At 46.0% G+C, this 26487-nt stretch overlaps 1 protein-coding gene across 1 annotated transcript in view; it reads left to right on the forward strand.

Moving 5' to 3' along the window:
* SCFD2 (sec1 family domain containing 2) overlaps positions 1-26487 on the forward strand; it is a 439667-nt gene that overhangs the window by 393831 nt on the left and 19349 nt on the right. Inside the window, exons 6-7 of the mRNA XM_082728303.1 lie at positions 10786-10931; positions 21921-22055. Coding sequence (XP_082584429.1) covers positions 10786-10931; positions 21921-22055 — 281 coding nt within the window. The remainder of the gene's footprint in view (positions 1-10785; positions 10932-21920; positions 22056-26487) is intronic.

Raw genomic sequence — 26487 nt, forward strand, 5'->3', positions numbered from 1 at the left:
AAATTGTAATCTCTCGTCCCCTTTGGGGGTCCAACAAGCCATTTTGAGTCATTCCAAACCACCATCAATGTCAACACATTGAAAGGGGACTTGAAGTTGATATGGCAAGTTTACCATTCAGTAGAACAGATTCAGGAGAATAAAACCAATGCGCCTGTTGGGAGACACTTGCCGTGAGATACGGTGTTTGAGAACTTGCCTGTGATCACAGTCAGGAGCCTGTGTGCTACCCTCCTTAGGAACGGGAACGTTTGTGTACACGAGCTCTGGTGTAAGTGACTGTGTGGGCATCCAGTTCTCGTGACAGGTTTCACTCCCAGGAAAGGAGCCCAAAGACGAAATGCTATAAGAGAGATCTGATTTTCCAGCGCTGATAAGCCAGATCATAGGAGATTATATAACTGATCAGAAAATTGATGCCTGCCTTTTAGAGGAATAGCCCTCACGCATTAGGTATTTCCGTTACTCTGAACGCTTAATTTCAGGGCCCGTTGTTCAAGGTGACCAGGCTCCATTTAGTAGGATCCCATATTCCCAGCACATGAAACTGTGTCATTTAATATGACGAAGCACCACCACCGTTTTTGCAAAGTCCTTCGCGCCTCCCTTACGGAACCACACCATCTTAAGATGGAGAAACTGAGTAGAGTTTGGGCAGTCAGGAAAGCTGCCTCAGAGAGATTTTTTTTTTCAGAGTCATCTTAGAAGGAATGTTTCAAAATAGCAGGGGCTGTGTCTTCATTTCAGCCAGGACCAGGCATTGTCTGTCTGCTGCCTCCTTGGTCCTTCCTGCAGCGGCAAGGGCTCCTTGTCCCATGGCCTGCATCCTGCTCTCTGGGCCTCACTGCCAACTTGACCTTGCATGCTGCCATTAAAAATGCAAGTTCCAAAGCGTCTTCCGGACAGTTCTTCTTCCGGCAGGCCTCCCCACTGCGTGCTTTCTCAGGAGACAGCCTCCGCGCTCAGACTAGAATCCTGGCCAGTCACATCCTCTCCTGACTGTACAAGTCCTTCCCGGTCCGCGACACAGCCCAGACCTGCCTGAGGATCAAAGATCGCAGCTGTCACTTCTTCCTCCTGTCAAGGTTTTAGAAAACCCAATTTGCTGGAGGCTGGAAAAGTGGTACAACTGGTTTTTGTTTTGTTAGAGTTTTTTAAAATGATGGCGGATCCATTTAAGAGATTGTCTGATAGATGGTATAAAGTATAATTATATAATAACCCCACCCTGGACCCACCCCCTGCTTACTCACCTACCCCCCGGCCCCCCGCCACCCCCCCTTGGAAGTCACCCCTTCTCCAAAGTTTGTATTTATCATTCTTGGCCTTTTTTTAAAAAACAGTTTTGTCTCCTCTGGGTGTAGCTCTAAACCACGTGGAGCAAGCCTTGCTTGTTCAATTCAAGAATTTATGGAGCCCTTTGAGGCGGCTCTTCTCAAGTAGCCTTTTTGGGACTTAAGCCACTTACACGTGCAGCCTGCAATTCCTCAAGACCGTCAGGGAGCTCTTTGTTTGAAATTTCTCCCACAGCTCGTTTTGCAGCTCCTCAGGAATCAGTGCTGCCTGTCCCTTTAGGGCCCGTTTGGCCTGATTTGGCGCCCTTTCTTCCTGTCACCTCTCCATTGCCCCTGCCCCTTTAGGAACTATGTGGTGGGGCCTGCTGTGGGCCAGGCGCTGTGCTAGACCTCAGCGGTAGACCAGGAAGAGCCCGTGCCCCCAGCCTCTTCTCCTTTCCTCCTGTGCCATGTGAGTGGTCACGGGCTAGAAGATTCCAGGCCCTCGAGCAGGATTTAATGAACAGAGAGACCACGGAGCAGCGTGGGGCTGGGAGCTCAAGCAGAGGCTTCTAGAAAGACTTCCAGAAAGTGGGCAGCCTCCATGGGCACTGTCCTGGGCCCTCTGTGGCCTCACGTGGATATTTCTGACTCCAGATTTCTTTGGGAAGCCAGACTGCCCAAACTCTCTTCCAAGCATCGTTGTGCCGTTAGCTCCACCCTAGCTGAGGAGGCCCTACCTTGTGGTGTGGATCCAGGACTCTGCCATGAAAGAGGAAATCAGCCCTGTAGGTGTTGGGATCTGACAACCCAGCTCGTGATTTTTTTATAGTAGAAGAACCTGAAAGTCCCACAGGGTCATCAAGCATGAGATTGTTGACGTAGACACGTGCCTGTATATAAACATGGAACCTCAGAAATATGTTTATACATGTCCTTTTTTGATTCATAGTTGATGTAAATGCAATGAATACAAATAATGAATGTATAATTCATGTATTCACGACCAGCTTCCACCTGATCCATTCACCAGAATGACTGACGTTCTCCACTCCCTCTATAAAATACGAGGCCTAATGCCAACGCCCTGACCCCTCGTGGCTCTAGGGCGATCTCCACGTGCCGGTCACATCCCCTCCTCCTGGCCACCTATGTGATTCCCAAGAGTCATCAGCCCGCTAATGCCAGGTGTGCTTGTTACTAACTTTTGTGCTTTAATTAAATGTTCCTACATTCTGATGAAATATGAATTCAAAAAGAAAATAATTTCGGTAAAAGCCAAGTGGAATGCTTTTGAAAGACTCCGTCAAGATGGGTCACTTTAAAAACCCTATGGATTAGGTGTGAACAGGACGACTGTAGAAGACTGTAGAAGATTGAAGGGGAAAAGTTAAAATCTAGAAGAATTCTGTGCTCAGATTGTGTGACAGATGTCTTTAACTTCTCGTTCTACTGAAATGGACTCAAGTTGGAAATTGTACGTGGTATGTCATGGGTTTTTCTTTTTTTTTTTAATTTTATTTATTTATTTGACAGACAGAGATCACAAGTAGGCAGAGAGGCAGGCAGAGAGAGAGGAGGAAGCAGGCTCCCTGCTGAGCAGAGAGCCCGATGCGGGGCTCGATCCCAGGACCCTGAGATCATGACCTGAGCTGAAGGCAGGGGCTTCAACCCACTGAGCCACCCAGGCGCTCCTGTCATGGGTTTTTCTGAAGACAGAACTCTATTCAGAATAGCAGATAATACAGAGAAGACTTTGACCTTTCCTTGAAGATTAATGAATACAGAGATATTTATGATTTCATTTTAAACATAATTATATATGCATATATATGACTATATAACAGATAATGTAAATTATGTGTGTGAGAGAGATTGATTTTTCGTGATCCCTCTCTTTGAAGGACTCACAGTCCTATGGGTCACCTATGGGTCCCTAGCACGTTTGAAAAAGAGACTTCTAGTTGCTCTTACACACTTACTAGAATGCCCCACTCCAGGGTAGTTTATATACAGTAAACCAACCTCCCTGAAAGATTTCAGATGTGATGGTATTCGCTAAGGCTTATTTGTTTTTTGATTTTGTTTGGTTTTGTTTGCATTTGCCAAACGTATTGAGAGCCATGAGAAAAGAGCCCGGTTTAAAAACAATGGTTTGGAGAGAGAGGCAAGGGCAGTGTCAGACCCGCTGGATGGATGAGGGAGGTCATGACCTCCCAGAGCCCCATCCTTTCTGGCCAGTCACACTCCCAGCTGACCTTTTCTCTCACTGCCCCGGGAGCCCACAGAGCGGGGACCCCTGCTCCGAGGCTCTGCTGAGCGGTGGGGGGCCAGGGATGCAAGCTGGGCAGCGGCCTGATGTTCCCAAACTCTCAGGGCCCGCAGAGGGATGCGGAGACTAGCCTTGGATAACGTGGGTCCAGATGAGAAAAGGGCCTCTTGACGAGGCTCAAATCTTTTTGACTCTGGCTCTTCCCAGTCAGATGCGAGGGGCCTAGCAACCTGGGAGCGGGATAACAGAGCTGAATGGGGAAACATTTCAAATCCTATTCTAGCCACACACACACACACACACCCCATACATCCAGCCACACAATTGATGGGCTTCTGTTTAAATGTGTGTGTGTGCACAGGCATGTGCGCGTGCATGTGCGTGTGCATGCACATGTGTGTGCTCACATGTGTGTTTCGGAAGGCCTGAGGCCTCCAATGAGGGCTGCTTCGGCTCCAGTCCAGACAAAGCCCTTGAACACAGCAGCCTCCTGAGAGGAGACGCTTTCTTTTCCTTAGTCCCCAAGGAATAAAACCAAACTAATGGGAAAAAAAGGTTCTTTTGAAAAGGTTCCTGGAGCACAGGATTCCAGCCTGCTCCCCGAGAAAGCAAACCGCAGCAGAGAGCTAGGCAGAGGGGAGTAGGGAGGGCAGCAGCGTCCCAGCCATCCCGGGAGGAGGGTTAGCTGGTCAGCCTTGCTCCGTTTTCTCTCCGTCGTGGCTGGAGATGTGGGTCCCTGCCGTGTACAGAGCCACAGAAACCACTGTTCTCTCTCTCCCTGCTGAAGTTAAGGGACTTCAGTAAGTGGAGACAGGAGAAGGGAACAGAGGAGGGGGGAGGCACGGACACAAGAGCCCTATTTTGTTGCTCTGAGAAGTAACTGGACCCCTGCCCGAGAGCTCCCCAAGCCCTCCAGAGAAAGAACTGGCAGGGGTATGAGTCATTCCCCATTTCAGAAGAACACAGGGGGGCCCTGGGGGGCCAGGGGCCTCCCTTATCAAGAAGTAGCAACTGAAGTTCACAGATCATGCTTGGCGAAGGGCTAGGATCGGCTTCTGCTTCATTATCTATTTAACTAAGTGGATTAAATGAGAATTGACTGGAATTGTACACTTCGAGTCCCCTTACAAAACACTGTTATCTCATAAGCTGGCTTAATGGAACAGGCTGTCAGGGGCTTATTAGAGGTAACTGAATACAGCGCCTTACAGAGCAAAGATCCAAAGGAGGGTAAACAGCCGGACTGGGAGACCTCACACCTTCTGTGGCTACAAAAGACAAGCCTGGGGCATGACTGCAAACTGCAATGTTAACATCCACCTGGAGGGCCAGGCCGAGAAGAAAGGCCTTTGCTACCCACTCTGGTTTAAAAGCATTTCTTCGATGTTAAGGCTGAATTAAGAATTTCATTGATCTTTGATATATGTGGCCTCAGCACATGTGAAAGGCAATGGACTAGAGAGGCTAACAGGACCGTCTTTGGAGTTAGACTGCAAGGCTTTGACCTTCAGCGTTGCTACTTATTAGCTGAGTGGCCCCTGTGTTGCTAAACTTCGCGAGGGCTCAGTTTCCCCGTCTGTAAAGTGGGAATGCTGTCAGTAGCTACCTCATTGTGTTTCTGTGGAGATTCAATAAGCGAAGATGTACAAACTGCCTAGCATAGCACCGGGCACGCAGATGGCCTAGGGAGCGCTCCGTGATTCTGGAGACTTCTCTTGTCCCAGAAAAAATCATCTCATTTCAGAGCTTTGGTGCTCATATCATCTTTAGTTATTGATTCTAGCACAAATCCAGAGTGGGCTGCATGCCCAGAGGAGACTTGGGATGGCGGGTGGCAGTGGACATGGAGGAGCTCAGGTCTGTGATCAGCGGGACATTTGGAACCCTGACGTGGCCTGCGATGGTGATGTGATCTTGCACAATTCACTTATCTTCTCTGATTCATATTTCTAAAGAGTGTGTGTGTGTGTGTGTGTGTGTGTGTGTGTGTGAAACTTTCATTATAGGTTTTGGGTAAGTGAGTATAAATTCTGCTTGGTGAGGACTGATAGAAATACGAAGGAGGCTCAGAGACCAGCCTGGTGTCGCAGAAACATGGACATTGTGGAACACTTGGCTTGAGGACACCAGACACGTTGGAAGAGCTGATGCTTTGGAAGCAGCTCGTGTGCAGTTTATTTGGACAACGAGGAGAATTGACTATTTTTCAGGGAAGCTTTACTTTATTTGTACATTGAGGACTTTTTATTTTCCTTCCAACAATGTGATAGCCTTATTTTTCTGTTGGGTTCCTTGGAGTTTAATTTACCAGTAATCTGTAAATGTTCCTGTCATACAATCTGTTCCACAGTGGACCTAACTCTCTGCAATTACACATTAATTTCAATGTACAGTCCCCAACTTCCACGAATTATCTGTAAATTTCAGTAATCTATAATCCAGTAGACAATTCTATTCCACTCAGCCTACTAGATGAACATCATGTTACTCTCCAAAAAATTGAAACAGACCATATGAAAGATTGGATGAATCTTTCCATTAGCAAGAAAATGAATTACTTTGGGGCACCTGGGTGGCTCAGTGCGTTAAGCCTCTGCCTTCGGCTTGGGTCATGATCTCAGGGTCCTGGGATGGAGTCCTGCATGGGGCTCTCTGCTTGGCAGGGAGCCTGCTTCCTCCTCTCTCTCTGCCTGCCTCTCTGCCTACTTGTGATCTCTCTCTGTCAAATAAATAAATAAAATCTTTTTTTAAAAAAAAGAAAAAAAGAAAGAAAGAAAGAAAGAAAATGAATTACTTTAAATAAAAAATATAGCCGAGGGGCACCTGGGTGGCTGCGAAGGTTAGGCAGCTGACTCTGGATTTCTGGGCAGGGTCCTGAGATCGAGCCCCACCTCCCGTCCATGCTCAGCAGGGAGTCTGCCTGAGAGTCTCTCTCTTCCTCTCCCTTTGTCCCTCCTCCTGCTCAAGCTATCTCTCTCTCTCTCTCAAATAAGTCTTTAAGGGAAAAAAAGATTTCCTCTCTCCCTCTGCTCCAACTCCCCCACACTGCTTATGTGCTCTCTCTCTCTCAGAAAAAAAAAAAAAAAAATTAGCCTTCTAGCTGAATTGTGTTTTAGAGAAATTGAAACATTTGTGTGGTATTAGAACAAGTGACCATCTTCATTTTTCCTGCCTTTTTTTTTTTTACTTGAAAATCTGGTACAGAATGTCCAATACAACACTTAGATACAATTGATATGATTTCCAATATTTTAAATGGCTCAGGCTGAGAGTTTAGGGGAAGAAGCTACATGAATGAGTGAGAATCCAGAACCTTCCAGGGTTTCTCCTGGTTGCTTATTGACTAAAGCACTAGTTGGTCTGTTTCAGCTAGGGCCGTGATGCTAAGGGTAAGCAGGGTGTGGCATCAGCACATACCCTGTACCTTTGGATCTTAACGCTTTTTGGTTATGAGCCTCTGTAAGAATCAGGAGGTGGTTATGGACATGTTTCTCAGAAACTGACACTTTCTCCTTTCCACAAAGCTTGACATAGAGTTCTCAGGAGATCCCATGAGCTCCTGACGTCCCTCCACGCCTCCCCTTCCCCTCACCACAGTTCACTGAACATGGAGGCTTCGTCTCACTGTGCTTGACCACACTGATGTTTTTTTTTTTCTTAATGTCACAAGTTGGACCTTTCTGGAAACCAGGAGTTAAATACCAATCAGAGAATTTTTAGGATACAAAAATAAATATATATACTGGTCTTCGTCCCCAGTTCCTGGCATACAACTATTAGAGGATCTCCAGGGTGATAAGAATGTCTTCTATGTGGGGCACCTGGATGGCTCAGTGGGTTAAGCCTCTGCCTTCGGCTCAGGTCATGATCCCAGGGGCCTGGGATCGAGTCCCGCATAGGGCTCTCTGCTCAGCAGGGAGCCTGCTTCTCCTCATCTCTCTCTCTGTCTGTCTCTCTGCCTATTTGTGATCTCTCTCTCTCTGTCAAATAAATAAATAAAATCTTTAAAAAAAAAAAAAAAAGAATGTCTTCTATGCTAGTGGGATGACTAAGGGCTTGGGGCTCCTAACAGCTTCAGGGTGGGGGGCTTTTTTTGCCAGAAAAACAAGAGCATGTGTGTAGAGAATTGGGAGTTTTCATCCCCATCCCCCCAACCTCCAGGAAAGGGAGAGGGGCTAGAAATTGGATCAATCACCAGCGGCCAGTAATTTAATCAATCATGCCTATGGAATGAAACTGCCATAAAAACTCTTAAACAGTAGGATCGGAAGAGCTTCTGGGTTAGTGAACACATCAAGGTGCTGGAAAGGTAGAGTGCCTGAAGGGGGCTCCTTCCCCCTAATATTGCACTGTGCATCTGTTCCATTTGGCTTTTCCTGAGTTGTATCCCTTGCAATGAACTGGCAACAGTAGGTAAAGTTTTCTGGTAGAGTAGGTGGTTTCCTGAGTTCTGTGAGCTGTTCTAGCAAAGTATTAAACCTGAGGAAGGGGTCATGGGAACCCTCAGAGGGTAGGCGATCTGTCGGGAGTGCAGGTGGCCATCTGGAACCTGCAACTGACATCTGAAATGGACCTGAACCTTTAAACTGTGGGGTCTACACTAACGCTGTGTAGTTAGTGTCCCAAGTGAACTGAATTGTTGGACGTCCAGGAGGTGCCTGGAGAATTAGACAATCGACTGACTGGTGTGGGGACATTCACACATTCATGTCAGATGTATTGGAGGTAAAGACAGCTCAGCATTTTGCCCTCCCTTAAAGAGTAATTACAGATGATGATCCACAGTCATTAAGAGTACAAGTTCAAGTACTCACATGCCACCTGGCTGTGAGTCAGGCGCCTTTGAATGTTCCTATATATGTTAGATACACTCCATTTTAGTTTTACCTTGTTTGGATCTACCTCTGCTTCCTAAAAGCCATTTCTCCCTGTCAAAATCAACAAACATCTCCTCACTTCGCACCCACTAGGATCAATCAAGAAGGGTAACAATGAGCGTTGTTGAGGATGTGGAAAAATCACAACCGTCTTACACTGCTGGTAGAGGGCCAAATGGTGGGGTCATGTTGGAAAACAGCCAGGCAGTTCCTCAGAAGGCTAAACACAGAGTTGCCAACTCTATGGCAACAATCCTACTCCCAGATATTATCCGAGGGAAATGAATACGTATGTGTAGACAAAAATGTATAAAACTTAGCAGTCTTAGTCGGAAGAGCCAAAATGTGAAAATGCATTCAACTGAGGAACACGTCTATAAAATGTGGTATATCCATACAGTGAATATTAGCGATAAAAAGAAACGAAGCAGTGATGTATACTACAACTTGGATGAGACTTGAAAACATTATGTTAAATTAAAGAAGTCAGTCCCAAAAGATCGTATGTCTTATAGGACATTTATATGAAATGTCCAGAAATGGGAGATCCGTAGAGACAGAAAGCAGATTAGTAGTGCCAGGGACCAGGAGGGGAGTGGAAAAGGGGAGTGACAGTTCACAAGTATGGAGGTTCTTATTGAGGTGATTAAAAAATATTCTGAAATGAAATTGTGGTCGTGATGGTCATACAACTATGTGAATAGACTAACAGCTATTGGGTTGTATACTTTAATTTTATGGCATTTAATTTGTATGGTATATGAATTATAGCTCAACAAAGCTGTTCCCCCCAATAATTATAGACTCCCAAAGAAGGATCCAGGTCATGTGTGTTTGAACGCCTTGGAAGTCCTGGTGTCCAGTGAGAGGGATTTGGGTGCAAGTACTGTATTTGGAAATATATTTCGGGAAGTGTAGTCAGGAAGTAGGGAAGTGAGACAGGGAAGGAAAGCCAATAGAGGGTCATTAATGAGTGAGTTATCATTGTGGGGCTCCATCCTTCTGGGACTGAGCAAAGGCCCTGAAGACCACAATTCAGAATTGTCTCACCAGGGAATGAGAAAGCTGGGTTGTTCCAATGAATGCCGACTTCCTAGGACTTCCAGTCTGCCCCACACAAAGGCCAAGCATGCTTCTACAACCAGAAGAAGCCCACAGACAAGGAAAGAGACAGAGACAGGAACACAGAGGCAAATAGATAGTCAGGCAGCTACTCGAGGTCAGAAGCAGAGTACACAAGAACTGTTCCCCAAACCTACAGTGATGTCCAGGATGAATGAGCACATCTGGGCAGAGCATTGCCAGCCTCTGCTCACGGGGGTGTCTCCTAACCACTCTGTACCTTGCTTCCTGCATCCCCAAGATGGGGGGAATGATAGCGCCTATCTCATAAGGGTGCTATGCAGATGAATGTGTTCACACATCTGAGTATTTGAGACCACCCAAAACCTCATCTTGAATCTCTGGGTTTTTTTGAAACTTCTGAATTATCCATAATCATTTCTCTTCTGAATGGGCTTCTAACAAGATAGAGAATAAATCCAGCTATTATAAGTGTCAAAGAAAAATAGAATCATTGCTGAGAACAGTCTTCATATGAGGCCCTCTGTGTGTGTTCCCAACTTTGAATGGCTGCATTTTGAAAGGCTCTAGGGTGATCTCCACGTGCCGGTCACATCCCCTTCTCCTGGCCACCTATGTGATTCCCAAGAGTCATCAGCCCGCTAATGCCAGGTGTGCTTGTTACTAACTTTTGTGCTTTAATTAAATGTTCCTACATTCTGATGAAATATGAATTCAAAAAGAAAATAATTTCGGTAAAAGCCAAGTGGAATGCTTTTGAAAGACTCCGTCAAGATGGGTCACTTTAAAAACCCTATGGATTAGGTGTGAGAGCGCATTAGGCAGACACCCGTCCCAGCAAGATCTGTCCCCGGCACAGCCCTAGCATCTCTCAGTCTTGCTCTTGTATTTTCTAGGAACTGTTGGTGGGATTCAAGTAAGAGGGGTTCATCACAGCACTGTCTGCTACTTTTCTTGGTGTCTCTTCCTATTTTCCCAAAGCTAAGTTCTGAGGATACTAGACCTGGGGAGCTTTCGTTCTGTGAAGCTTCTATAGTGTGGGCATTGAAGCCAGTGGCCACCATCCCAGAGAATTCCGAGTTCTCCTTCTGTCAAAAGCATTTACACTTGGTATGTTCCATCGCTCGTGGAGGATTAAAACCACCCAGTTGGGGAACAGCCAGGGGTAAAATAGGGTGAAAAAGAAAATCCAACTGTGTTACCTCAAGCTCAAGCCTCCATGATTAAAACTTAATTTAAAGATGTGTTCACCCAAGAAAATCTCTCTGGATTGTTTCAGGCTGTGACTCTTCAATGACGCTGACATTTCAGAAATCCAAAATTGCTGCAGATAAGCTCTTCGCCTCGCTTCAGGGTATCGCCGGAGCTCGGAATCTCATGAAACAGTTTAAGTCTGTATATGCTCCTGGAAATCATACCCACCAGGCAAGTACATACGCCTGAAAGTAACCATCGAATCTGTGTTGTATTTTTAGGATTCAGGGACTGCCAAATGAAATTTCCATCTTAGCCTCTCTAAAACGAGGGATCTGTTCTAGATGAACACCAAGTCCCCTGCCAGTTCAGAGTTCAGGGTTCCTCTGGATGTGAAAGCCTCTTGGTTCGTGTGCACTTACAGGCTTGATGCACTGGAATGGGGGCCAGCCATTTCTCTGTAGCTGTCTCATACGCAAGTCCATTTACTTCGTTGGGCCCTAGTTGCTATGGGTGCAGGCCAGGGGGCTGGCCTTCTGTGATTCCCAAGCTTCTAGATCTTAGCGCTCCCTAAACATTCTGAAAAATTAGAACAAGATGACCTCATCATGCTATGGCAAGGAAAAAAGAAGTTCGTGACAGCAAAACCTTTGTTGTTTAAAATTTCCCCACCACTTTCTAAGGGCAGTGGGGGAACTTTTAGAAAGGTATTTTGAACAGTGAGTATGACAATAGTATGGGAATCCAAGATTATAAGCTCGGTGAGGGAGGGGCCCCAGAGGGACCCAAAAGGAAGCTTAAGGAGTGAAGAAAGGCTGGAATCATGGAGGCTGGGCAGTCTCTGTTGGACAAGGATGGAGACACAGCTAAGGTTCCTGGTGGCCGAAGATAGCTATGAAGGAAGAACAGATGTTTCTGGTGGGAAAGATCATTAGGGAGTGTGCCAGCGTCTTCTCCTTCATGTCCCCCATGAGATCTCAACAAAATCCACTCTGTTTGCTACAGCTTGAGGTGCTGAATGTGCTGTTGGTGGAGACTCCGCTATAGCAAGGGGTTCAGCTTTAGGATGCTGACCTTTTAAGGTGGGCATATAGACAAGAGCTAAGGTTATCTGTGAGAGTAGCCTAGCCAAATCCAGACTCTTCCTCCCATATATTCCTATAGTAGCCGATACCTTGAAGGGTGCCCCCCGATTGGGCTTGTCCTTTGATCCTCACAAGAAGTAAGCCAGGGAAGCATTATTACCCCGAGATCCAGGAAGGCCACGTGACTTGCCACAGACACACGGGTGGCCAGGACCAGATGCCAGGTTTTGGCTGCCATTACGAAACCACCTCCCCACTACACCATGGAGCTCATGGAGGCTCTAGAAGTACTAATTGATGGTGCTGATGGGCATCAGAAATCACCCACCAACATATGAAAGACCTTGGAAACTGGCTCTCAACTTAGTAATGTCAATTCCCATCCTTTGTTCAATGACCTGAGAAACTACCACCACAAAATACAGATATAGTCACTCAGATCATTCATCGTATGTAGTCTAGTTGTTAAAAAAAAATCACCAGTCTTAAATACAGGAGTAGGGACTAGTTCTAGAAGACAGAGAACTGGTGATTTATGATGATATTTAGACCAAAGAATGTCAAGAAGCAAGCGGCTGCTATAGTTGGCAAAGTGCAAACAAACCACCAATTAATAAGGTCTTTTCAGTTTTACAATCATCATTGTGACTAATTTAGCCAAATTTGCACAAACATGCGTTAGCCATAAATCTTGGGCATGATAAGGACAGTGCTAAATTTTCTAGACTTTATCTCTGTGCTGCCAACACTGCCATTTCTCCAGACTGAGAACCCTGTCCTGCAGCCATTGCCTTTGGAAAATGAACTTTCCTTTGTCACATATACTCTCCTACAGTGAGTCAATGACATCGACCCTTTCACTGAAAATCCTAAATGTCAATGAGTGGGAAGTAGGGGCAAGGTAGGGAGTTATGTGTGTATCTTAAAGTGATTTAGTAAATAATGATCTAGACACATGCTCTGAAATGTACGACCATTAAAATGAATGAGGCAAATCCAAGTGCACTTAGCAGAACTGTATGGGAATCCTTGGCTCAGGCTCTGCTTCTTGGAGAGCTCAGACTAAAACAGAGGTTTATGATCCATTAGGTGGGGGGATAAAACATTCTGTCAAGCATGTGACATGCAATACATGTGTTTTTATCATATTTCAGAGGATTTGGGGGCATGCAAAGTATGTACAATGAGAAAAAGACAAATGTCGAGACTAGATTCAGAGTCCAGCTGTGTCTAGTTTTGAAGGTGGGCCTTGACTGGGCAGCCCTCCTCCCAACGTGGCCCTCATCCCTGAGGCTCCCGTAGGGGCGGGCAGGGAAAGGAGGGGAGTGTGTTTTCTATGTCGCTCCATGCAGTTTCTACACAGCATCTAGTTGAGATGTTCTGAGCTCACTGGATACCCAGGAAGGCACTAGACCTGGCCCAGCCCCAGATTCCTATTCCAGCTCTGACCAGTGCTACGAATTTAGGCTCTCTCCCCTGGATCCCGAGGCCCCTACCTGCCCCGTGCTCCCTCCTAGCACCCCTCTCTCCTACTCCGGAGCTCAAGCTGCCTCCCAGAACCACTCCTGTTGCACCTGCTCGCATCTGAGGCATCTCTTCTTTGACCTCTGTCCTTTAGCCCTTTGGGAAAGTGTATCAGCCACAGCCCAAAAAGCAGACATCACTTTCTTCATTTCAAGGAGATACAAGAAGTCATGTTCATATAAAGTCTCTGGGAGAACTGGAAGAGGGGGGTCCAGACTGCATCTCCAGAAATGATCCCAGAAGATCACTGCACACCTGGCTCTCCAAGGAAACCAGCCCTGCTGCAGCCAGGAGAGTGGGCATGGTGGGGATCGTGAGCTCTTGATGCAAGCTCTTGACTTGCAGAGAAGACTACCAAAGCTGGGCATGGCATCCACGTTTGTTCACCGTGGGGTTGCTGCAGAGCCTTGCTCAGTGCGTGCTTCCTAGGGGGTGGCTGGATAGGTGGATGGATGGATGGATGGACAGATGGACTGTGATTCTTACCCACTATGGCATTTCTAATGCTCTTAATTCTTAGTGAGATGGAATTTAACAACAACATGGGTTCACAGCTGAGCACAGAAGCACTGAGTTCAAAGGTCCAGAGCCCTATCTACTGTGTGACCTTAAGCAGGTGACTTCACCTCTCTGTGCCTAGTTCCTCCACTGCACAAAGGAGTGAATAATAACCATACCTCTCAGAAAGGTGCTCAGATGATTAGGTGAGTTCATACATGCAAAGCTCTTAGGATAGGAGCCGACAAAGACCACACTATATAAGCTTTTGCTGCAACAGTTGCAGTCAAGGACAAAATGGGCCTCTTTTTTGTGCTCTTTTGTAGCATTTCACCTTTTCCTTGACTAGGGGATGGGCCCCATCGAAGGGGAGTCATTCTCAAGCCACTGCACTGTTAGCTGCTCTGGATAGTAAGGGCTTACTGCTGACGCCCGTTGGTCTGGAAAGTTTGTATTTGTTCCTGGACTGTGTTGAGTGGAAAGCTAAGCCCCCAGTTTTGCCTGTGCAGCAAGTCTTATGCTTTTGTTTCTTACTGCGAATGTTCTAGTTTAACGGGAGGCTTAACCTCCTCCCTAAACGTTTGATGTGCCGCTCACCCTCAGCTGGGGCATCAGGAGGCCATTAGGCCCATGTCTCAGGGCGAAGAACTTCTGGGCCCTTTCAGACAAAATACTGTCTGACTTCTCGCATGACTTGCTTTGGCAAAAGCCTCCAAGTGCTGTGCTGGGCTTGCTGGGGGAAGTTTTCCACGGATGCCTACTGTCTTCTGGGCCTCTGGCTGGCAGAACAAGAGTGTTTAGAGCCAGGGGTGCCCGAGGAGGCCTAATTCATCTGGTGCCTGGTGAATTATGGCTCTCGAACAGTCTGCAGGCGCAGTCTCTTTGTCAGTGATCAGCGCTGTTCTTTTCCAAGTGCTAAGCTCGCTTCTTCCTCTTCCTCCTGATTCTGTCTTCCTCACTCCAGACCTGCTAGTACCCCTTGGAAAGAAGCAACACAAAATGGGACAAAACTGGGGGTCAGGAGACTTGGCTCTGTCCTGTACCCCACTTCTAACTGCCTATGTGAACTCAAGCAAATTAGTAAATAGCTTTGGGCTTAGTTTTTTGTCTTTTTTTTTTTTTTTCATTGAAGTTGAAGAGACTACACTCAAAATTTTATAAAGTAATCTGCTTCTGGTTTGAAGGAAGGATGGATGGGTGGATAGATGGATGAACAGATAGGCAAATGAACCACTTTTTAATCTGCAGAGCAAACTATTTCCTTTAAGAAGATGAAAGGGGGAAAAAATCAGTGATAGTAAAGCCAAAAATAAAAATAAATGAGCCATGGAACAACCAAAGCTCTCAGCAGTTTTGAACAGATGTTTTTCTATACCGTCATAGACTGAGACAAAATGAACCCTCTCTCTACAAGAGTATTCGAACCAATTTTGTGAGAAAGGGAGAAGCACCTAGGATGGAGAGGGCCCATGGCCACACCAACACCAGTCAGCAAAGCCAAGGGCAGCAGGGGATATAGCTGTGGCAACAACTCAGGTTTTCTTGCAAACTGATTATCTTGGGCCATATTACAAATGCACCAAATTCAGGAAGATGTTGGAGTTTAGACTCGTTTCTAGAAATTTTCTCTTGACTTATGTATAATATCAGAAACTATTATTCTCAGTACCTGTGTTCAAGACCTAGAATCAGGTCAATAAAAGAATCTTCTAGACCTAATCACATATCTACCACAAGAGTAACCAGAGACATAAACACAAATATTTTAATCTTCATATTTTGATTTACTATAGTATTTTTAAAAAGTCCAGTTTGTTCTGGAAGAGATACTGGCCATTTAAAGGAAAAGGAGAAAGCTTTGGTATAAGATCAGGTTTTTTGAAACTTCAATTTTTTCACATTTAATGCCAATCTAGGGATCTCATTAGGCTCTACCAAACTTTCTGGCTATCCTCATAAGGCTGTCATAAAGGGCCACATTATGATTTTCATAGTCCTACTCACTTTTGCCTTTATGGACCTCTTCCTCTATTAAAAAAAATACCAAAAATTATATGGGACAATTACATTGGTACAGAGACAATATTCTATATCAGAACATTATCTTTGCTCTAAAAGTTCGTTTGTTTCCTTCTGATTTTAAACTAGTACATTTCCACGGACCCCTAAAAGTCTTGTGGGCTCTAGGCACTGTGCCTTCTGTGCCTAATGGGTTAGTCAGCTATGGGGTCAAAGCCCCACTTGGCACCAGCCTTCCCAGGACAGGAGCATAGCTAGCCATGAGGGGGTCGCATGCGTGTTTTTTCCCTGGAGTGGTCCTTGTCACCCAGGAGCTACCCAGTTTGGTCCCAAGATAACAGCTCTGAAGTGAAGGAACTAGACTCACATCTAGAGAGGTTTGGGGGCAGGAGTCTCCTGGCTTAAAAACTTCATATCCTCTAGGAGCCAGTTTCTCTGCAACAAGTCTGTGGACATAGCTCCCAGTGTTCCTCCAAGGGACATGCCCAGTTATACAAGAGTCATCGCGCCCAGAGAAGCCCAGAGCTCTGGCTTTCTGGCCAATATTTCAAGCTCTCTCCAATCTAATGCAATTTACTAAGCAGGGGTCAATTTTATCATAAGCCATCTTGCCTGGCTACAGTTTGACATTCTTCTCTTATCAGGTTTCCATGGAAACCGAGCTAGAAAGTTAACCAAAGGTCAAATTCTTATGCAGAAGAGGGGGGAAAGGGCTTAATAATCCTTTGCCTATAACAGGCAACTTGCCAGTTAAAGAAATAATCATATTAATGTTACAGTACAGACTTTACTGTGTGTCTGTGTCAGAGACAATGTTCCCTGAAGTCCATTTCCCTTTCCTCCTGGGCACAGTTTGACCACAATTTCCAGATTCCCTTGTGAGTAAATGTAGGTCTGTAACTAATTCCGGCCAATGAACAATGGGTAGAAGTGATACAGATCGTTTTCAGGCTGAGCGCATAAAATCTGTCTGGAAATCCTCCATGCTCGCTCTCGTGCACCTGCTGATGAGACACAGAGCTCCCATGTGGGATTCCGGTGCCCTAGGGAATGGGGCACCAATGGACAGAAGGAACCTGGGTACCTGTACAGTTGTGTAGGGCAGAGACCCCCTAGTGTCAGCATACCCCGAATGTGATATAAGCGAGAAATGACCAGCAAGAACAGGAAAGAATGAATTTGTTGGTGTTTTTCATTCCTCTCCAACCCACCCCCAAAGGTGAACTGACAGAGAATGTTAGATTAGGAAAATTAAATGACTCTGCCTAACTCTCTTAATGTCGGAGGAAAGCATACAACTGATCCCCCCTCTCCCCCCCCCAGCCGTCCCTAACATGGGGGAGAACTTTGAGTAGAGCACCAGGGGAAGACATCTCTCCCCTATCACCACCTTCTATGTGGTCCTTTGCCAAGAGGTGAGTGGCTTCTGGTTAAATAGAAAATTCCATGACAGTCAGAGGTTTCTCATCTAAGAAGCCATTGCTGAAGCCCAGCATTCCAATCGGATTTCAGTCACATGATTTGGGACCAACCTCCGTGGCTGAGAGGAAGGAGCCAAAGGTTCTCGTCATGAAAATCCTCATTGGAAAAACTAAGAAATGTGCTTGGGAAGAGGTCATGAGGCCGGTACTGCTTTTATGCCTGAGAAAGTCTTTCTCAAGTTGTGCTCTTTAAATGGACAATGTTAGTCCGTTGTTCTGTGCTTAGCTGTTTTAGTAAAGGATTAGAGGTTTTCTATATATGTAAGTGGGAAAACCTATCGACGTCCCTTTGGTAAAGTATGTGGTTTAGTGTGCTTTTGGTTACAAGTGAAAACAAAAAATGCAAGAAAAAAAGCTCAAACTGGCTTAAACCAGGAAGGTAATTCATTGGATTCTGTGACTTCTAAGTCGAGAGAAGGGAGGGTGTCCAGTGGTGAGGAGCCCTTGCTGGGGTGATGCTGGTGGGAACAGCGAATTGAATGGGGAAGAGCATGATCTCTCACTTCCTGCCACCACTCTCCCTCTAGTGCCCCCTGGTGGCAGGCTACCCGGTCTAGCATCTCGGAGCTAAGTACAGAAGACAGCGCGTGGAGTTGAGAGACAACAGCTTAATCACCATCACATCTCTGGAGCAGATGATTTTTCCACATTGCTGTCAAATGAAAAGATAATCCGAGAGAATGCATCCAAGAGATCTAAGAAATGAGTATCACGGAGCTAGGTCAGGCAGTTAATGAATGAGAGCAATTATGTTATTGTTCTGGATTATGTGATGGGTTTGTTATCTGTTACTTTCTGTAGGGAAGTTGTGATTTCTTTCCTCACTCTCAGTAAATGTAACCTCCATACTTGAGAAAAATAAAAATAAAAAGGATTTACAACCTTCCCCAGTGGCATACAAGGATCGCAAAATCCCAAGAATGAAGGTAGTAAGGAACTAAGCCTTGCAAATCTCTGCTCACCTCCACGGGGGACCCCAGCTCAGTGGGTATTTTGAACTGGGTGCTTCGTTGTCCAGAGCTTAGCAAAAAGTGGAGCAGGGGAGAGGACAGGATCCCCAGCCTCCCTGCACTTCCTTCTTTCCCTTGACCCCCTCCCCCGAGGCTGCGCTGGAGAGAACCATCACCCCCAGCCCACTGCCCCCTGCACAGAGGAGTTACTGAGTCTAGCATTTTAGCTGGATGATAGACTTTTCCTGTGGCTGAGCTCCTTCTCCCATCACAACTCTTCCTCTTGGCAGGAAGCACATCCTTTGGAGAGCAACAACCTGGTTGTGTTTGTTGTAGGTTAGGGAACATACTCTCCCCTCTCTTAATCATGACAGCCTACATGTATTTCTCTGGGGTTCCACTTCAAGTTATTCTAGATATCTGCATACAGGCTAATACATTAAATAAATGTAAGCTCCTGGAAGGAAGAAACGGCCCTTTACTTACTTACTTACTTACTTACTCACTTATTTAACATAACTCCTTGGCCAGGAGAGAGCCCAGCGTGGGGTGTGAACTCACGACCCTTGAGATCAAGACCTGAGCTGAGCTAGAGAATTGGAGAACTGCCTGAACCACCCAGCACCCCAGTTTCTTTATCTTCCCTTTGTACTTTGTATCAGAATTTCGTTCAGTTGCAAGTCACAAAGATCTGAGAGCTAACGGCTTAAACAGGAGGGTTAGAAAGGGAAAGAGCAGCCTTTTCTCTTTTGAAAAAGGAGCATTTTCGAGTCCCACTACCCTCCTGCTTACATCCCATTGTCCAGAACTTTGTTACTTTGTTACCGGGCTGTACCAGGCTGCAAGGACCAAGGAAAAAGTCAATGAGTGTCCAGGAAATGCTGATAAGGGAGCAGAATTTTGGTCAAAGGACTTCTCTTTGGGGAACAGTTTAAAGTTTACATTGAGAGTCAATGTCCAGAAAGGCTGAGCTGACAGAAGGGCTCTCGAGACAGTTTACTTAGAGACGATGATGTGCAAAATTCAGAGGCCGTTCCACGACCCCATATTTCTTTAACATGAAAAATATTTCTTGGATCCTATTAAGATTCCAGAAGTATACCTGTGAACTTTAGAACATTTGGCCAAAGAAAAAATAATGTCCCCTACTCCCAGAACCTATCTAGACATAGCCCTAATTAACATTCTGGAGGGCTTTACTTCAGTCTCTTCCGTGCATAAATAATTTGTTAATTTTTAACAAGTAAAAAAAAATGAAATAAACAAACAAACAAAAAACACCATTCTTGCTGTTTGCCGTGGTGTTTTAACTGTTTTTGGAAAAGCGATATATTAAAAAGCACCCCCCCAACTGCCCCACCCCCCCCCCCTTTTTCCCTCGCCCTGCTCTCCACTCCGGGATCACTGCTCCTGGCAGTCTCTGTAAATCCCATCATAATTAATCTTCTGTACATTTCAGCAGATACAAGCTTCCAAATCCCCTGGAACACATTTTACATAAATGCCAGCCCAACACACGCTCTGTTCTCACCTTGCCGTTTCCACCCACACTTTATTCTGCTTTTTGCCAGATCAACCCCAGAGCTTCTCCCTTAGCTTCCGTGCCATTTCTTCCTGTGGCCGTGACCCATTTATTCCCCAGCTGCTTCTGATGGGCACTTGTTGCTTCCAGTCTCCTGCTATTACAAACAATGGCAGTGGCCTTTTATAGGTCTCATTTGCATATGTTAACATATTGATAGGATAAATTCCTAGAGGCGGAACTGCCACATCAAATGCACTTGTAATAGTGATAGGAGCTGCCCAGTTGCTCTCCACGCTGATTGTAACAATTTGCACGCCCACCAGCAAATCTATGAGGGTCTTAAAATCCATCTTAATACAGCTTTAGAATGGGGAAGGTTGAATCATAGAGTTTGCTTTTTTTTTCTTCTGTCTTAATGGTATTCCTGCTCAGTGCTCTACCTTTCATGAGTATTTACCTGTGAGATCCCTGGGTGTACAGGGGTCTGGAGTCAGTTGGACTAATGAACATGAAGGCTGTACCTGTCGGCTGAACAGTTCCTACTTCTCCCTGCATTTTATCCCTGATAGAGGCACTGACATTCTAGCTGAATGATAGTGTTTTCCTAAGATTTTATTTTTAAGCGATCTTTACACAGAACTTGGGGCTCTAACCTACAACCCAAGATCAAGAGCCATGCGCTCTACTGACTGAGATAGCCATGTGCCCCTAAATAATCGTTTCTTATTTTGATGGTTTGACCCTGCTTTTTCCTAAAATATTTTAAGGAAGAAAGTTGGAATAAAGGGAAAATAATAGTAAAAAAAATGACTATAAGGAAAGCAAGGTGAAGCCAGAGATGAAGTCAGTTCATCCAACGGCCTCAGCATTTTCACTTAATCCGTGTACCAGTCATAGGTCTGGATGATGGTCTCTTGCTCTTAATTCTAGAACTTGCTAGGGTCAGGTCACAGATTTGGCCAAGGCCAAGAGCCAAAGAGTTCAAAACATCTGGCTCCATGGGAATCTGGCTCTTCCAAGGCAGTAATAATCACCCGAGTGCGTGGAGAGGATACAGTGTTTCTTCTCTCCGCATTCGTGCTCCAAACTCACATGCCCTGCGGGACTGGAGAGCAGAGACAGAGCAGGTCTGGGAGGAGGGCGGTCAGCTGGTGCGAAGGGAAAGACAGAGGATGAGGAAGAGCTTGGTAGGAAGAAGAACAAGGCACGAGGAGTGGAGGACATGCCCAGAAAGTGCCCTGGTCCAAAACAGAAATATCGTGAGGACAGGCAGAGATGCACCACTGATCAGACTGTAGGCGCCGTAGCAAATCAACATCAACTTCACTCTGCTGGAATTCTTTCGTACCACATGGCCTGCTTTTTCTAAGCCCTGACCTTGGCCACATTCCTGTTTGGCATCATGGCTTTGTTTTCTGGCCAAGTCCTACTTGGAGTTGAGCTCTATAGAGGAAGAAGGGATTGCGTTAGGCTTGGATCATGGCAATACATCATATGAAAACACGCCAGTTCCTAGCAGAGGGGAGCATAACCCTAAGAATGTTCAGGAAAATTGGAGACCATCTTCATGTCTGTGTCAAATGACAATACTTTGCTTTCCCGTATTCTTCATATATAAAATTGTCACTTTATTTTTTTTTTTAAGATTATTTATTTATTTATTTACTTGACAGAGAGAGAGCGAGAGATCACAAGTAGGCAGAGAGGCAGGCAGAGAGAGGGGGGAAGCAGGCTCCCTGCAGAACAGAGAACCCCAGGTGGGGCTCCATCTCAGGACCCTGAGATCATGGCCTGAGCCAAAGGCAGAGGGTTAACCCACTGAGCCACCCAGGTGCCCCAAAATTGTCACTTTAAACCCAGATTTTAAAAAAGTAGTCCTACTAGGATTACAGCTCTGACAAGAGATACTTGCTAGTAGAAGGGGAGAAGAATAAAAAATGGCGTTAGGGTATTAGGTTGAAATTTACCCAAAAAAACCCCAATGTTGTTATAGTTGCCTTTTCATACACACAGTCATAGCCATTGCTCAGTTTCCAAAATCAACGTGTTTTGCTTCATTTGGTGCAGATAAAGCTATCATCTCTCCAGACAAACCAAACAAACCCTTTAATTTATAACACAGTATTTTGTCTTTCCAGGCATCCTACAAGCCATTGTTGAAGCAGGTTGTGGAAGAAATATTTAATCCTGAGAGGCCAGACCCAGTGGATATTGAACACATGTCTTCAGGCCTCACTGACCTCCTTAAAACTGGATTCAGCATGTTTATGAAGGTAAAGTAATCCTGATTGTCTGGCTTGCTGTCTTTGCTGGGCATGAAAATGCTGCCACCAGTTCACCCTGAGGAAGACCATATAGGACAACCTCTGGTGTTTGGGCTCTTCTGAAATCAGGTGCCATCTTTATTTAACTTGGGTCATAAGCAACCTGACCTTCCAGCCTTAGCCAGCTTCTTTTGACCTAAGTGCTATGGTGTTTTTTCAGTGGATACATGAGGATACGAGCCCCCTAGGATAACACGAATGAGAACGTTTCTTCTCCTTGGCTCACATTTCACCTAATCCGTATGCTAGTCACAGGTCTTGATGATGGTCTTTTGCTCTTAATTCTAGAACTTCTGTAGAGTAGTGAATGACTCAGTCCCATGACTCGCATCACCCCCAAATCCATTCAAAACACTTTCGTTTTCGCCTCGTGGACTCCCAGTTGCCAATGGCTAGACTTTCTCTGGCTAATATCAAGGAGAGGTCAAAATGACTGAACAGCCTTTGCCATGGGGATGAAAAAGGAGGAAAAGTACACAAATGAGATCTATTTTTAACTCACTATAAAGTTTCTAAATTTAAAAGGATCTAAACAAGATTACAGGCTGGCCTCCTAGTCTATGCCAGGATTTCAGTCGTAATAACTCTTGGAAATAACAGAATGTTTTGCCTACTTCAAAGCGTCTCTGAAATCATGGATTAATCTACAGAGAAGATCTGGCCTTTCAGAGTTCAATAAATGCATATGCCAGGAAAACTGGTCCACTCGAACAGCCAGAGGACAGAAACCAGACAATGAGACTCTAGACAAAGCAGTTAAGTGGGCTGGAGGGGCTGCCCGGGTCTCCTGCCTGCTGCCTCCGATTAGCACTGCCTATTACTCCGTGTGCCAGATGGATTTTCCCCGTATTTATTTACTTATTTATTTACTTATTTTTAAAGATTTTATTTATTTATTTGACAGACAGAGATCATAAGCAGGCAGAGAGGCAGGCAGAGAGAGAGTGGTGGGAAGCAGGCTCCCTGCTGAGCAGAGAGCCCGATGTGGGGCTTGATCCCAGGACCCTGGCATCATGACCTGAGCCGAAGGCAGAGGCTTTAACCTACTGAGCCACCCAGGTGCCCTACATATTTATTTTTAGTATATAATGTATTACAGATCAGCTTCTTAAAAGTGTGTGGGGACTCCTCTGTAGAATATAAGCCTAAGGTTGTCCAGTAGCCCTTCACGATGGCTAGTTTGTGTAGAAACTTCCAGACTAGACATGGTCTCCAAACCCTTCTCCACTTGAGTACCCTCTTCCTTCCCTCATGAGCTTGGACTTCGCCCTGACAAGAGGCTAAAATGACAAGTGTGGGCTTCCAGGACCCAAGCAGGGAGATCTGAGGCCGGCTCCACAGGCCCCATGTGCAGTCAGGCCACTGCCTCTGTGGTTGGCTGGGGGCACAGTGAAGGTTCCAGTCTGCCTGCTCTCTGCTCACCAGACGCATTTGCAGTCAGCGGAGACACAGTGCAGGCAAGACCCTCTGTCTCGCTCTTGGCCAGCGGTGTCCTGCAGAGACAACTGTTTCTTCTTAGCAAATGGGTCCTGTGACCAAATTGGCTGAAACAAAAAATTATATTGCTTCTGAGGGCACAGTGCCTTTCCTATGCTCCTGGACTTTGCAAGTATCAGGTCAATATGGAGCCTCCCTTGTGGGAGACGATCGGCTTGCGTTTTCCATTACTGTTTCATGAACCGTGACACATCACATTTTTAAATTCCCCTTTTACGCTCTGCAGAGTGTTTTCTGCAGCTCTGTCTCTGACAAGAAGCTTTACTGTCCTAAGGAGGATTTTTGCCTAGGAAGATGCTTGGGGCCATCCTGGGCTGCTGTGTCTCTCTGACTTCCTATCCCTGGGGTTGGGACTCATGAAGAAATGCTCTGGCCCCTTGAGACTGATCTCAAAGGGAAGTTCCCAAGTAATGCATTTCAGAAAAAGGAAGAATTTGTATTTTCCCAGCAGCTGTCGGAATCCGCTCCTCAGCCCCCAGCTGCCAGGCTCTGCTCTCAGTTGCCAGGGGATGTCATCAGTCTGCAGGGGCTGGGAAGAATCTTGGCGGGCTGGGCACAAAACCCTCCCCACCCCGCCACCCCAACGGAGAGGAGTTTTGTTCTGTTGCTACATGGGCTTCCATGGCTGACTCTTCCCACGACACCGTGGAACTTGAAAAGAAACATTACCTCTGGCTCGTGCATTCAGGGCTTGAACAAAACAAATGGGATAAAATGTAGAGAAGAACGGTCAGTAGGGCCTTGAGGACTAACTGCGATTTCCCAAGGAGCTCTGTCTTTGAGATGGAGGGAAGCCATCAGGAAAGAGTGTGTTGTACTCTGCTCTAAGACCCGTGGAGAGAAGAGCTTGCAAGATGTGTGTTTAAACAAGAGTCTCTGCCTCAAACCAAAACTCTGTGCGAGAGAAGTCAAGGCCACTGCAGTTTGCCCTGACTGAAGTCCGAACCTCCTCTGCGTCCTACCGCAACTTGTTACCATCTCCTTCCTGCATTGCTTTCATGTGCTTTCCTCCATAAAGGCTGTCCAGAGAACTCCCCTGTTCTGTTCTGGTTATCTCTTGCTGCGTAAGAAGCCATCCCAAAACACTGACTTAACGTACTATTGGTCACTGATTTCATTCATGAATCTGGACTCCGGGCAGAGCTCAACAGAGCGCGATTCACCTTCAAGATGGCACCGATGCGTACCAGCAGGTTGATGCTGCCCATCAGCTGGTAGCCCAGCCTGGCCCGTGAGCGAAGGGACAAGGTTCCTTTCTGTCACCCTGCGCTTCCTTCACAACATGACGGCTGTGGTCAAGGGCAAGCGTCCTCACAGAGAGCCAGATAGAAACCTCAGAAGTCATGTGGCGTCCCATCCACAGTGCTCTGTTGGTCGAGGCAGTTACACGTACACAGCTGGGTTCAAGGAGAGGGGACCCCCTCTTCTCCTCTTGGAAAGGGAGCAAGAACATGAGGAGCAGAAATTATTGTCATGGCCACTTTTGGAAAACACAGTCTGCACTGGGACCGAATATGCCCTTGACTGTCCAGCCTGACAGGACAGCATGTGGCAGATTCTGAGAGTTTTCCCTCCAGGCTAGAGGATAGAAAATTCTCTGGTGCTCTTGACATTGGTTTCAAAATAAGTGCTCCCAGAAAAGCTTTGATAACGAGACACCTGCCTGTTCGCCATAATTTTTTTTTTAGTAATATAATCTCAAAACCAATCAACAACCTACCAACCAAACAAAACCTTCCTGCGTGATAAGACACGACAGGACTTTCCTCTGCTGGGTTCACTATGTCAGGCCCTAGAAGGTAAAGCAGACAAGCTGGGGAGAAGAGCGAGAGTGCCCACAAGACCATTCTTCGGATGGTTCTGAGACAGTGTTCCGCGTCAGCTACGTACACTCGTCAAACAGAGGATAGACTTGTGGTTACCCACATAAAGCTGTGGGCTTCAAAGGGCAATGCCCTGGAGGAAGGCGGGGGGACTATCAAACTGGGGAGAGACAGCTTTGGCAGAGCCTGACATTCTTCAAACAACCAAGCATTTCTCCAAGATGCTTGTGCACAGAGCACCTTGATCTCCTTACGGGAAAGCTTGATAGTGATCTAATAAATAAATCGAAACATACCTTACCCCTCGTGCTTCAACGTTAATTTAATTTAAAACTAGCATGTCTAATAGGCAGCACTTTTAAAAATGCATTTCTGGAATTTGTGGTTTGGATTTCAGTCTCCTGAAAATAATAGACTTTATATCTACTCCATGTGTTTGGCCCCCAACTTGTTTTGACTAAAGGACATGATTTGCCAAGATGTTTTCTCTGCTGGAATTGGCATGAGGAGGGTAGGTTTTATCTAATGAAATTGCGTGAGGCCCTTTTACCTCCTTTTATCTATGTTTTTTAAGAAGGTTTTTGTTGTTGTTGTTCCATTTCCTATGTGGCCATGCTTAATTGGAAACTATTAAAAGATTTAGGAAAAAGACTCAAAGAAGACCCGGTGCTCACCTCTGGGCCCTTTTCTAAATTGAGATGAGAGCTCCGTCGCCTTGGGCCCGCAAGGGCAGATGGAAAAGCTGCTCGGCAGGCCCTGAGAAGCTGGTAGTGAAAAGAGATCATAATTGAAACTCTTCCAGCTGCAATGAAGATACCAACAAAATGCACGACTTCATCATTTCTTGTGAATCCATTTGTGGCGAAGTCCGAAGAGGGTCTTGGGAAGCTTGGGGCAGCCGTGTGGTGGGCCTCAGGGAGGATGGGGACTGAGACCTGGAAAAGCCATCAGGAACCCAGACAGTTCTCTGGGACTCGCTCTGGCCTGCAGAAGATGGAAAGCACCAGGGCCGGCATAGCACGGGTGCTCGCTAAGTATTCGTTGAGTGAATGGCTGGGTCA

Source organism: Mustela nivalis, assembly GCF_964662115.1.
Source record: "Mustela nivalis genome assembly, chromosome: 4".
NCBI lineage: Eukaryota > Metazoa > Chordata > Mammalia > Carnivora > Mustelidae > Mustela > Mustela nivalis.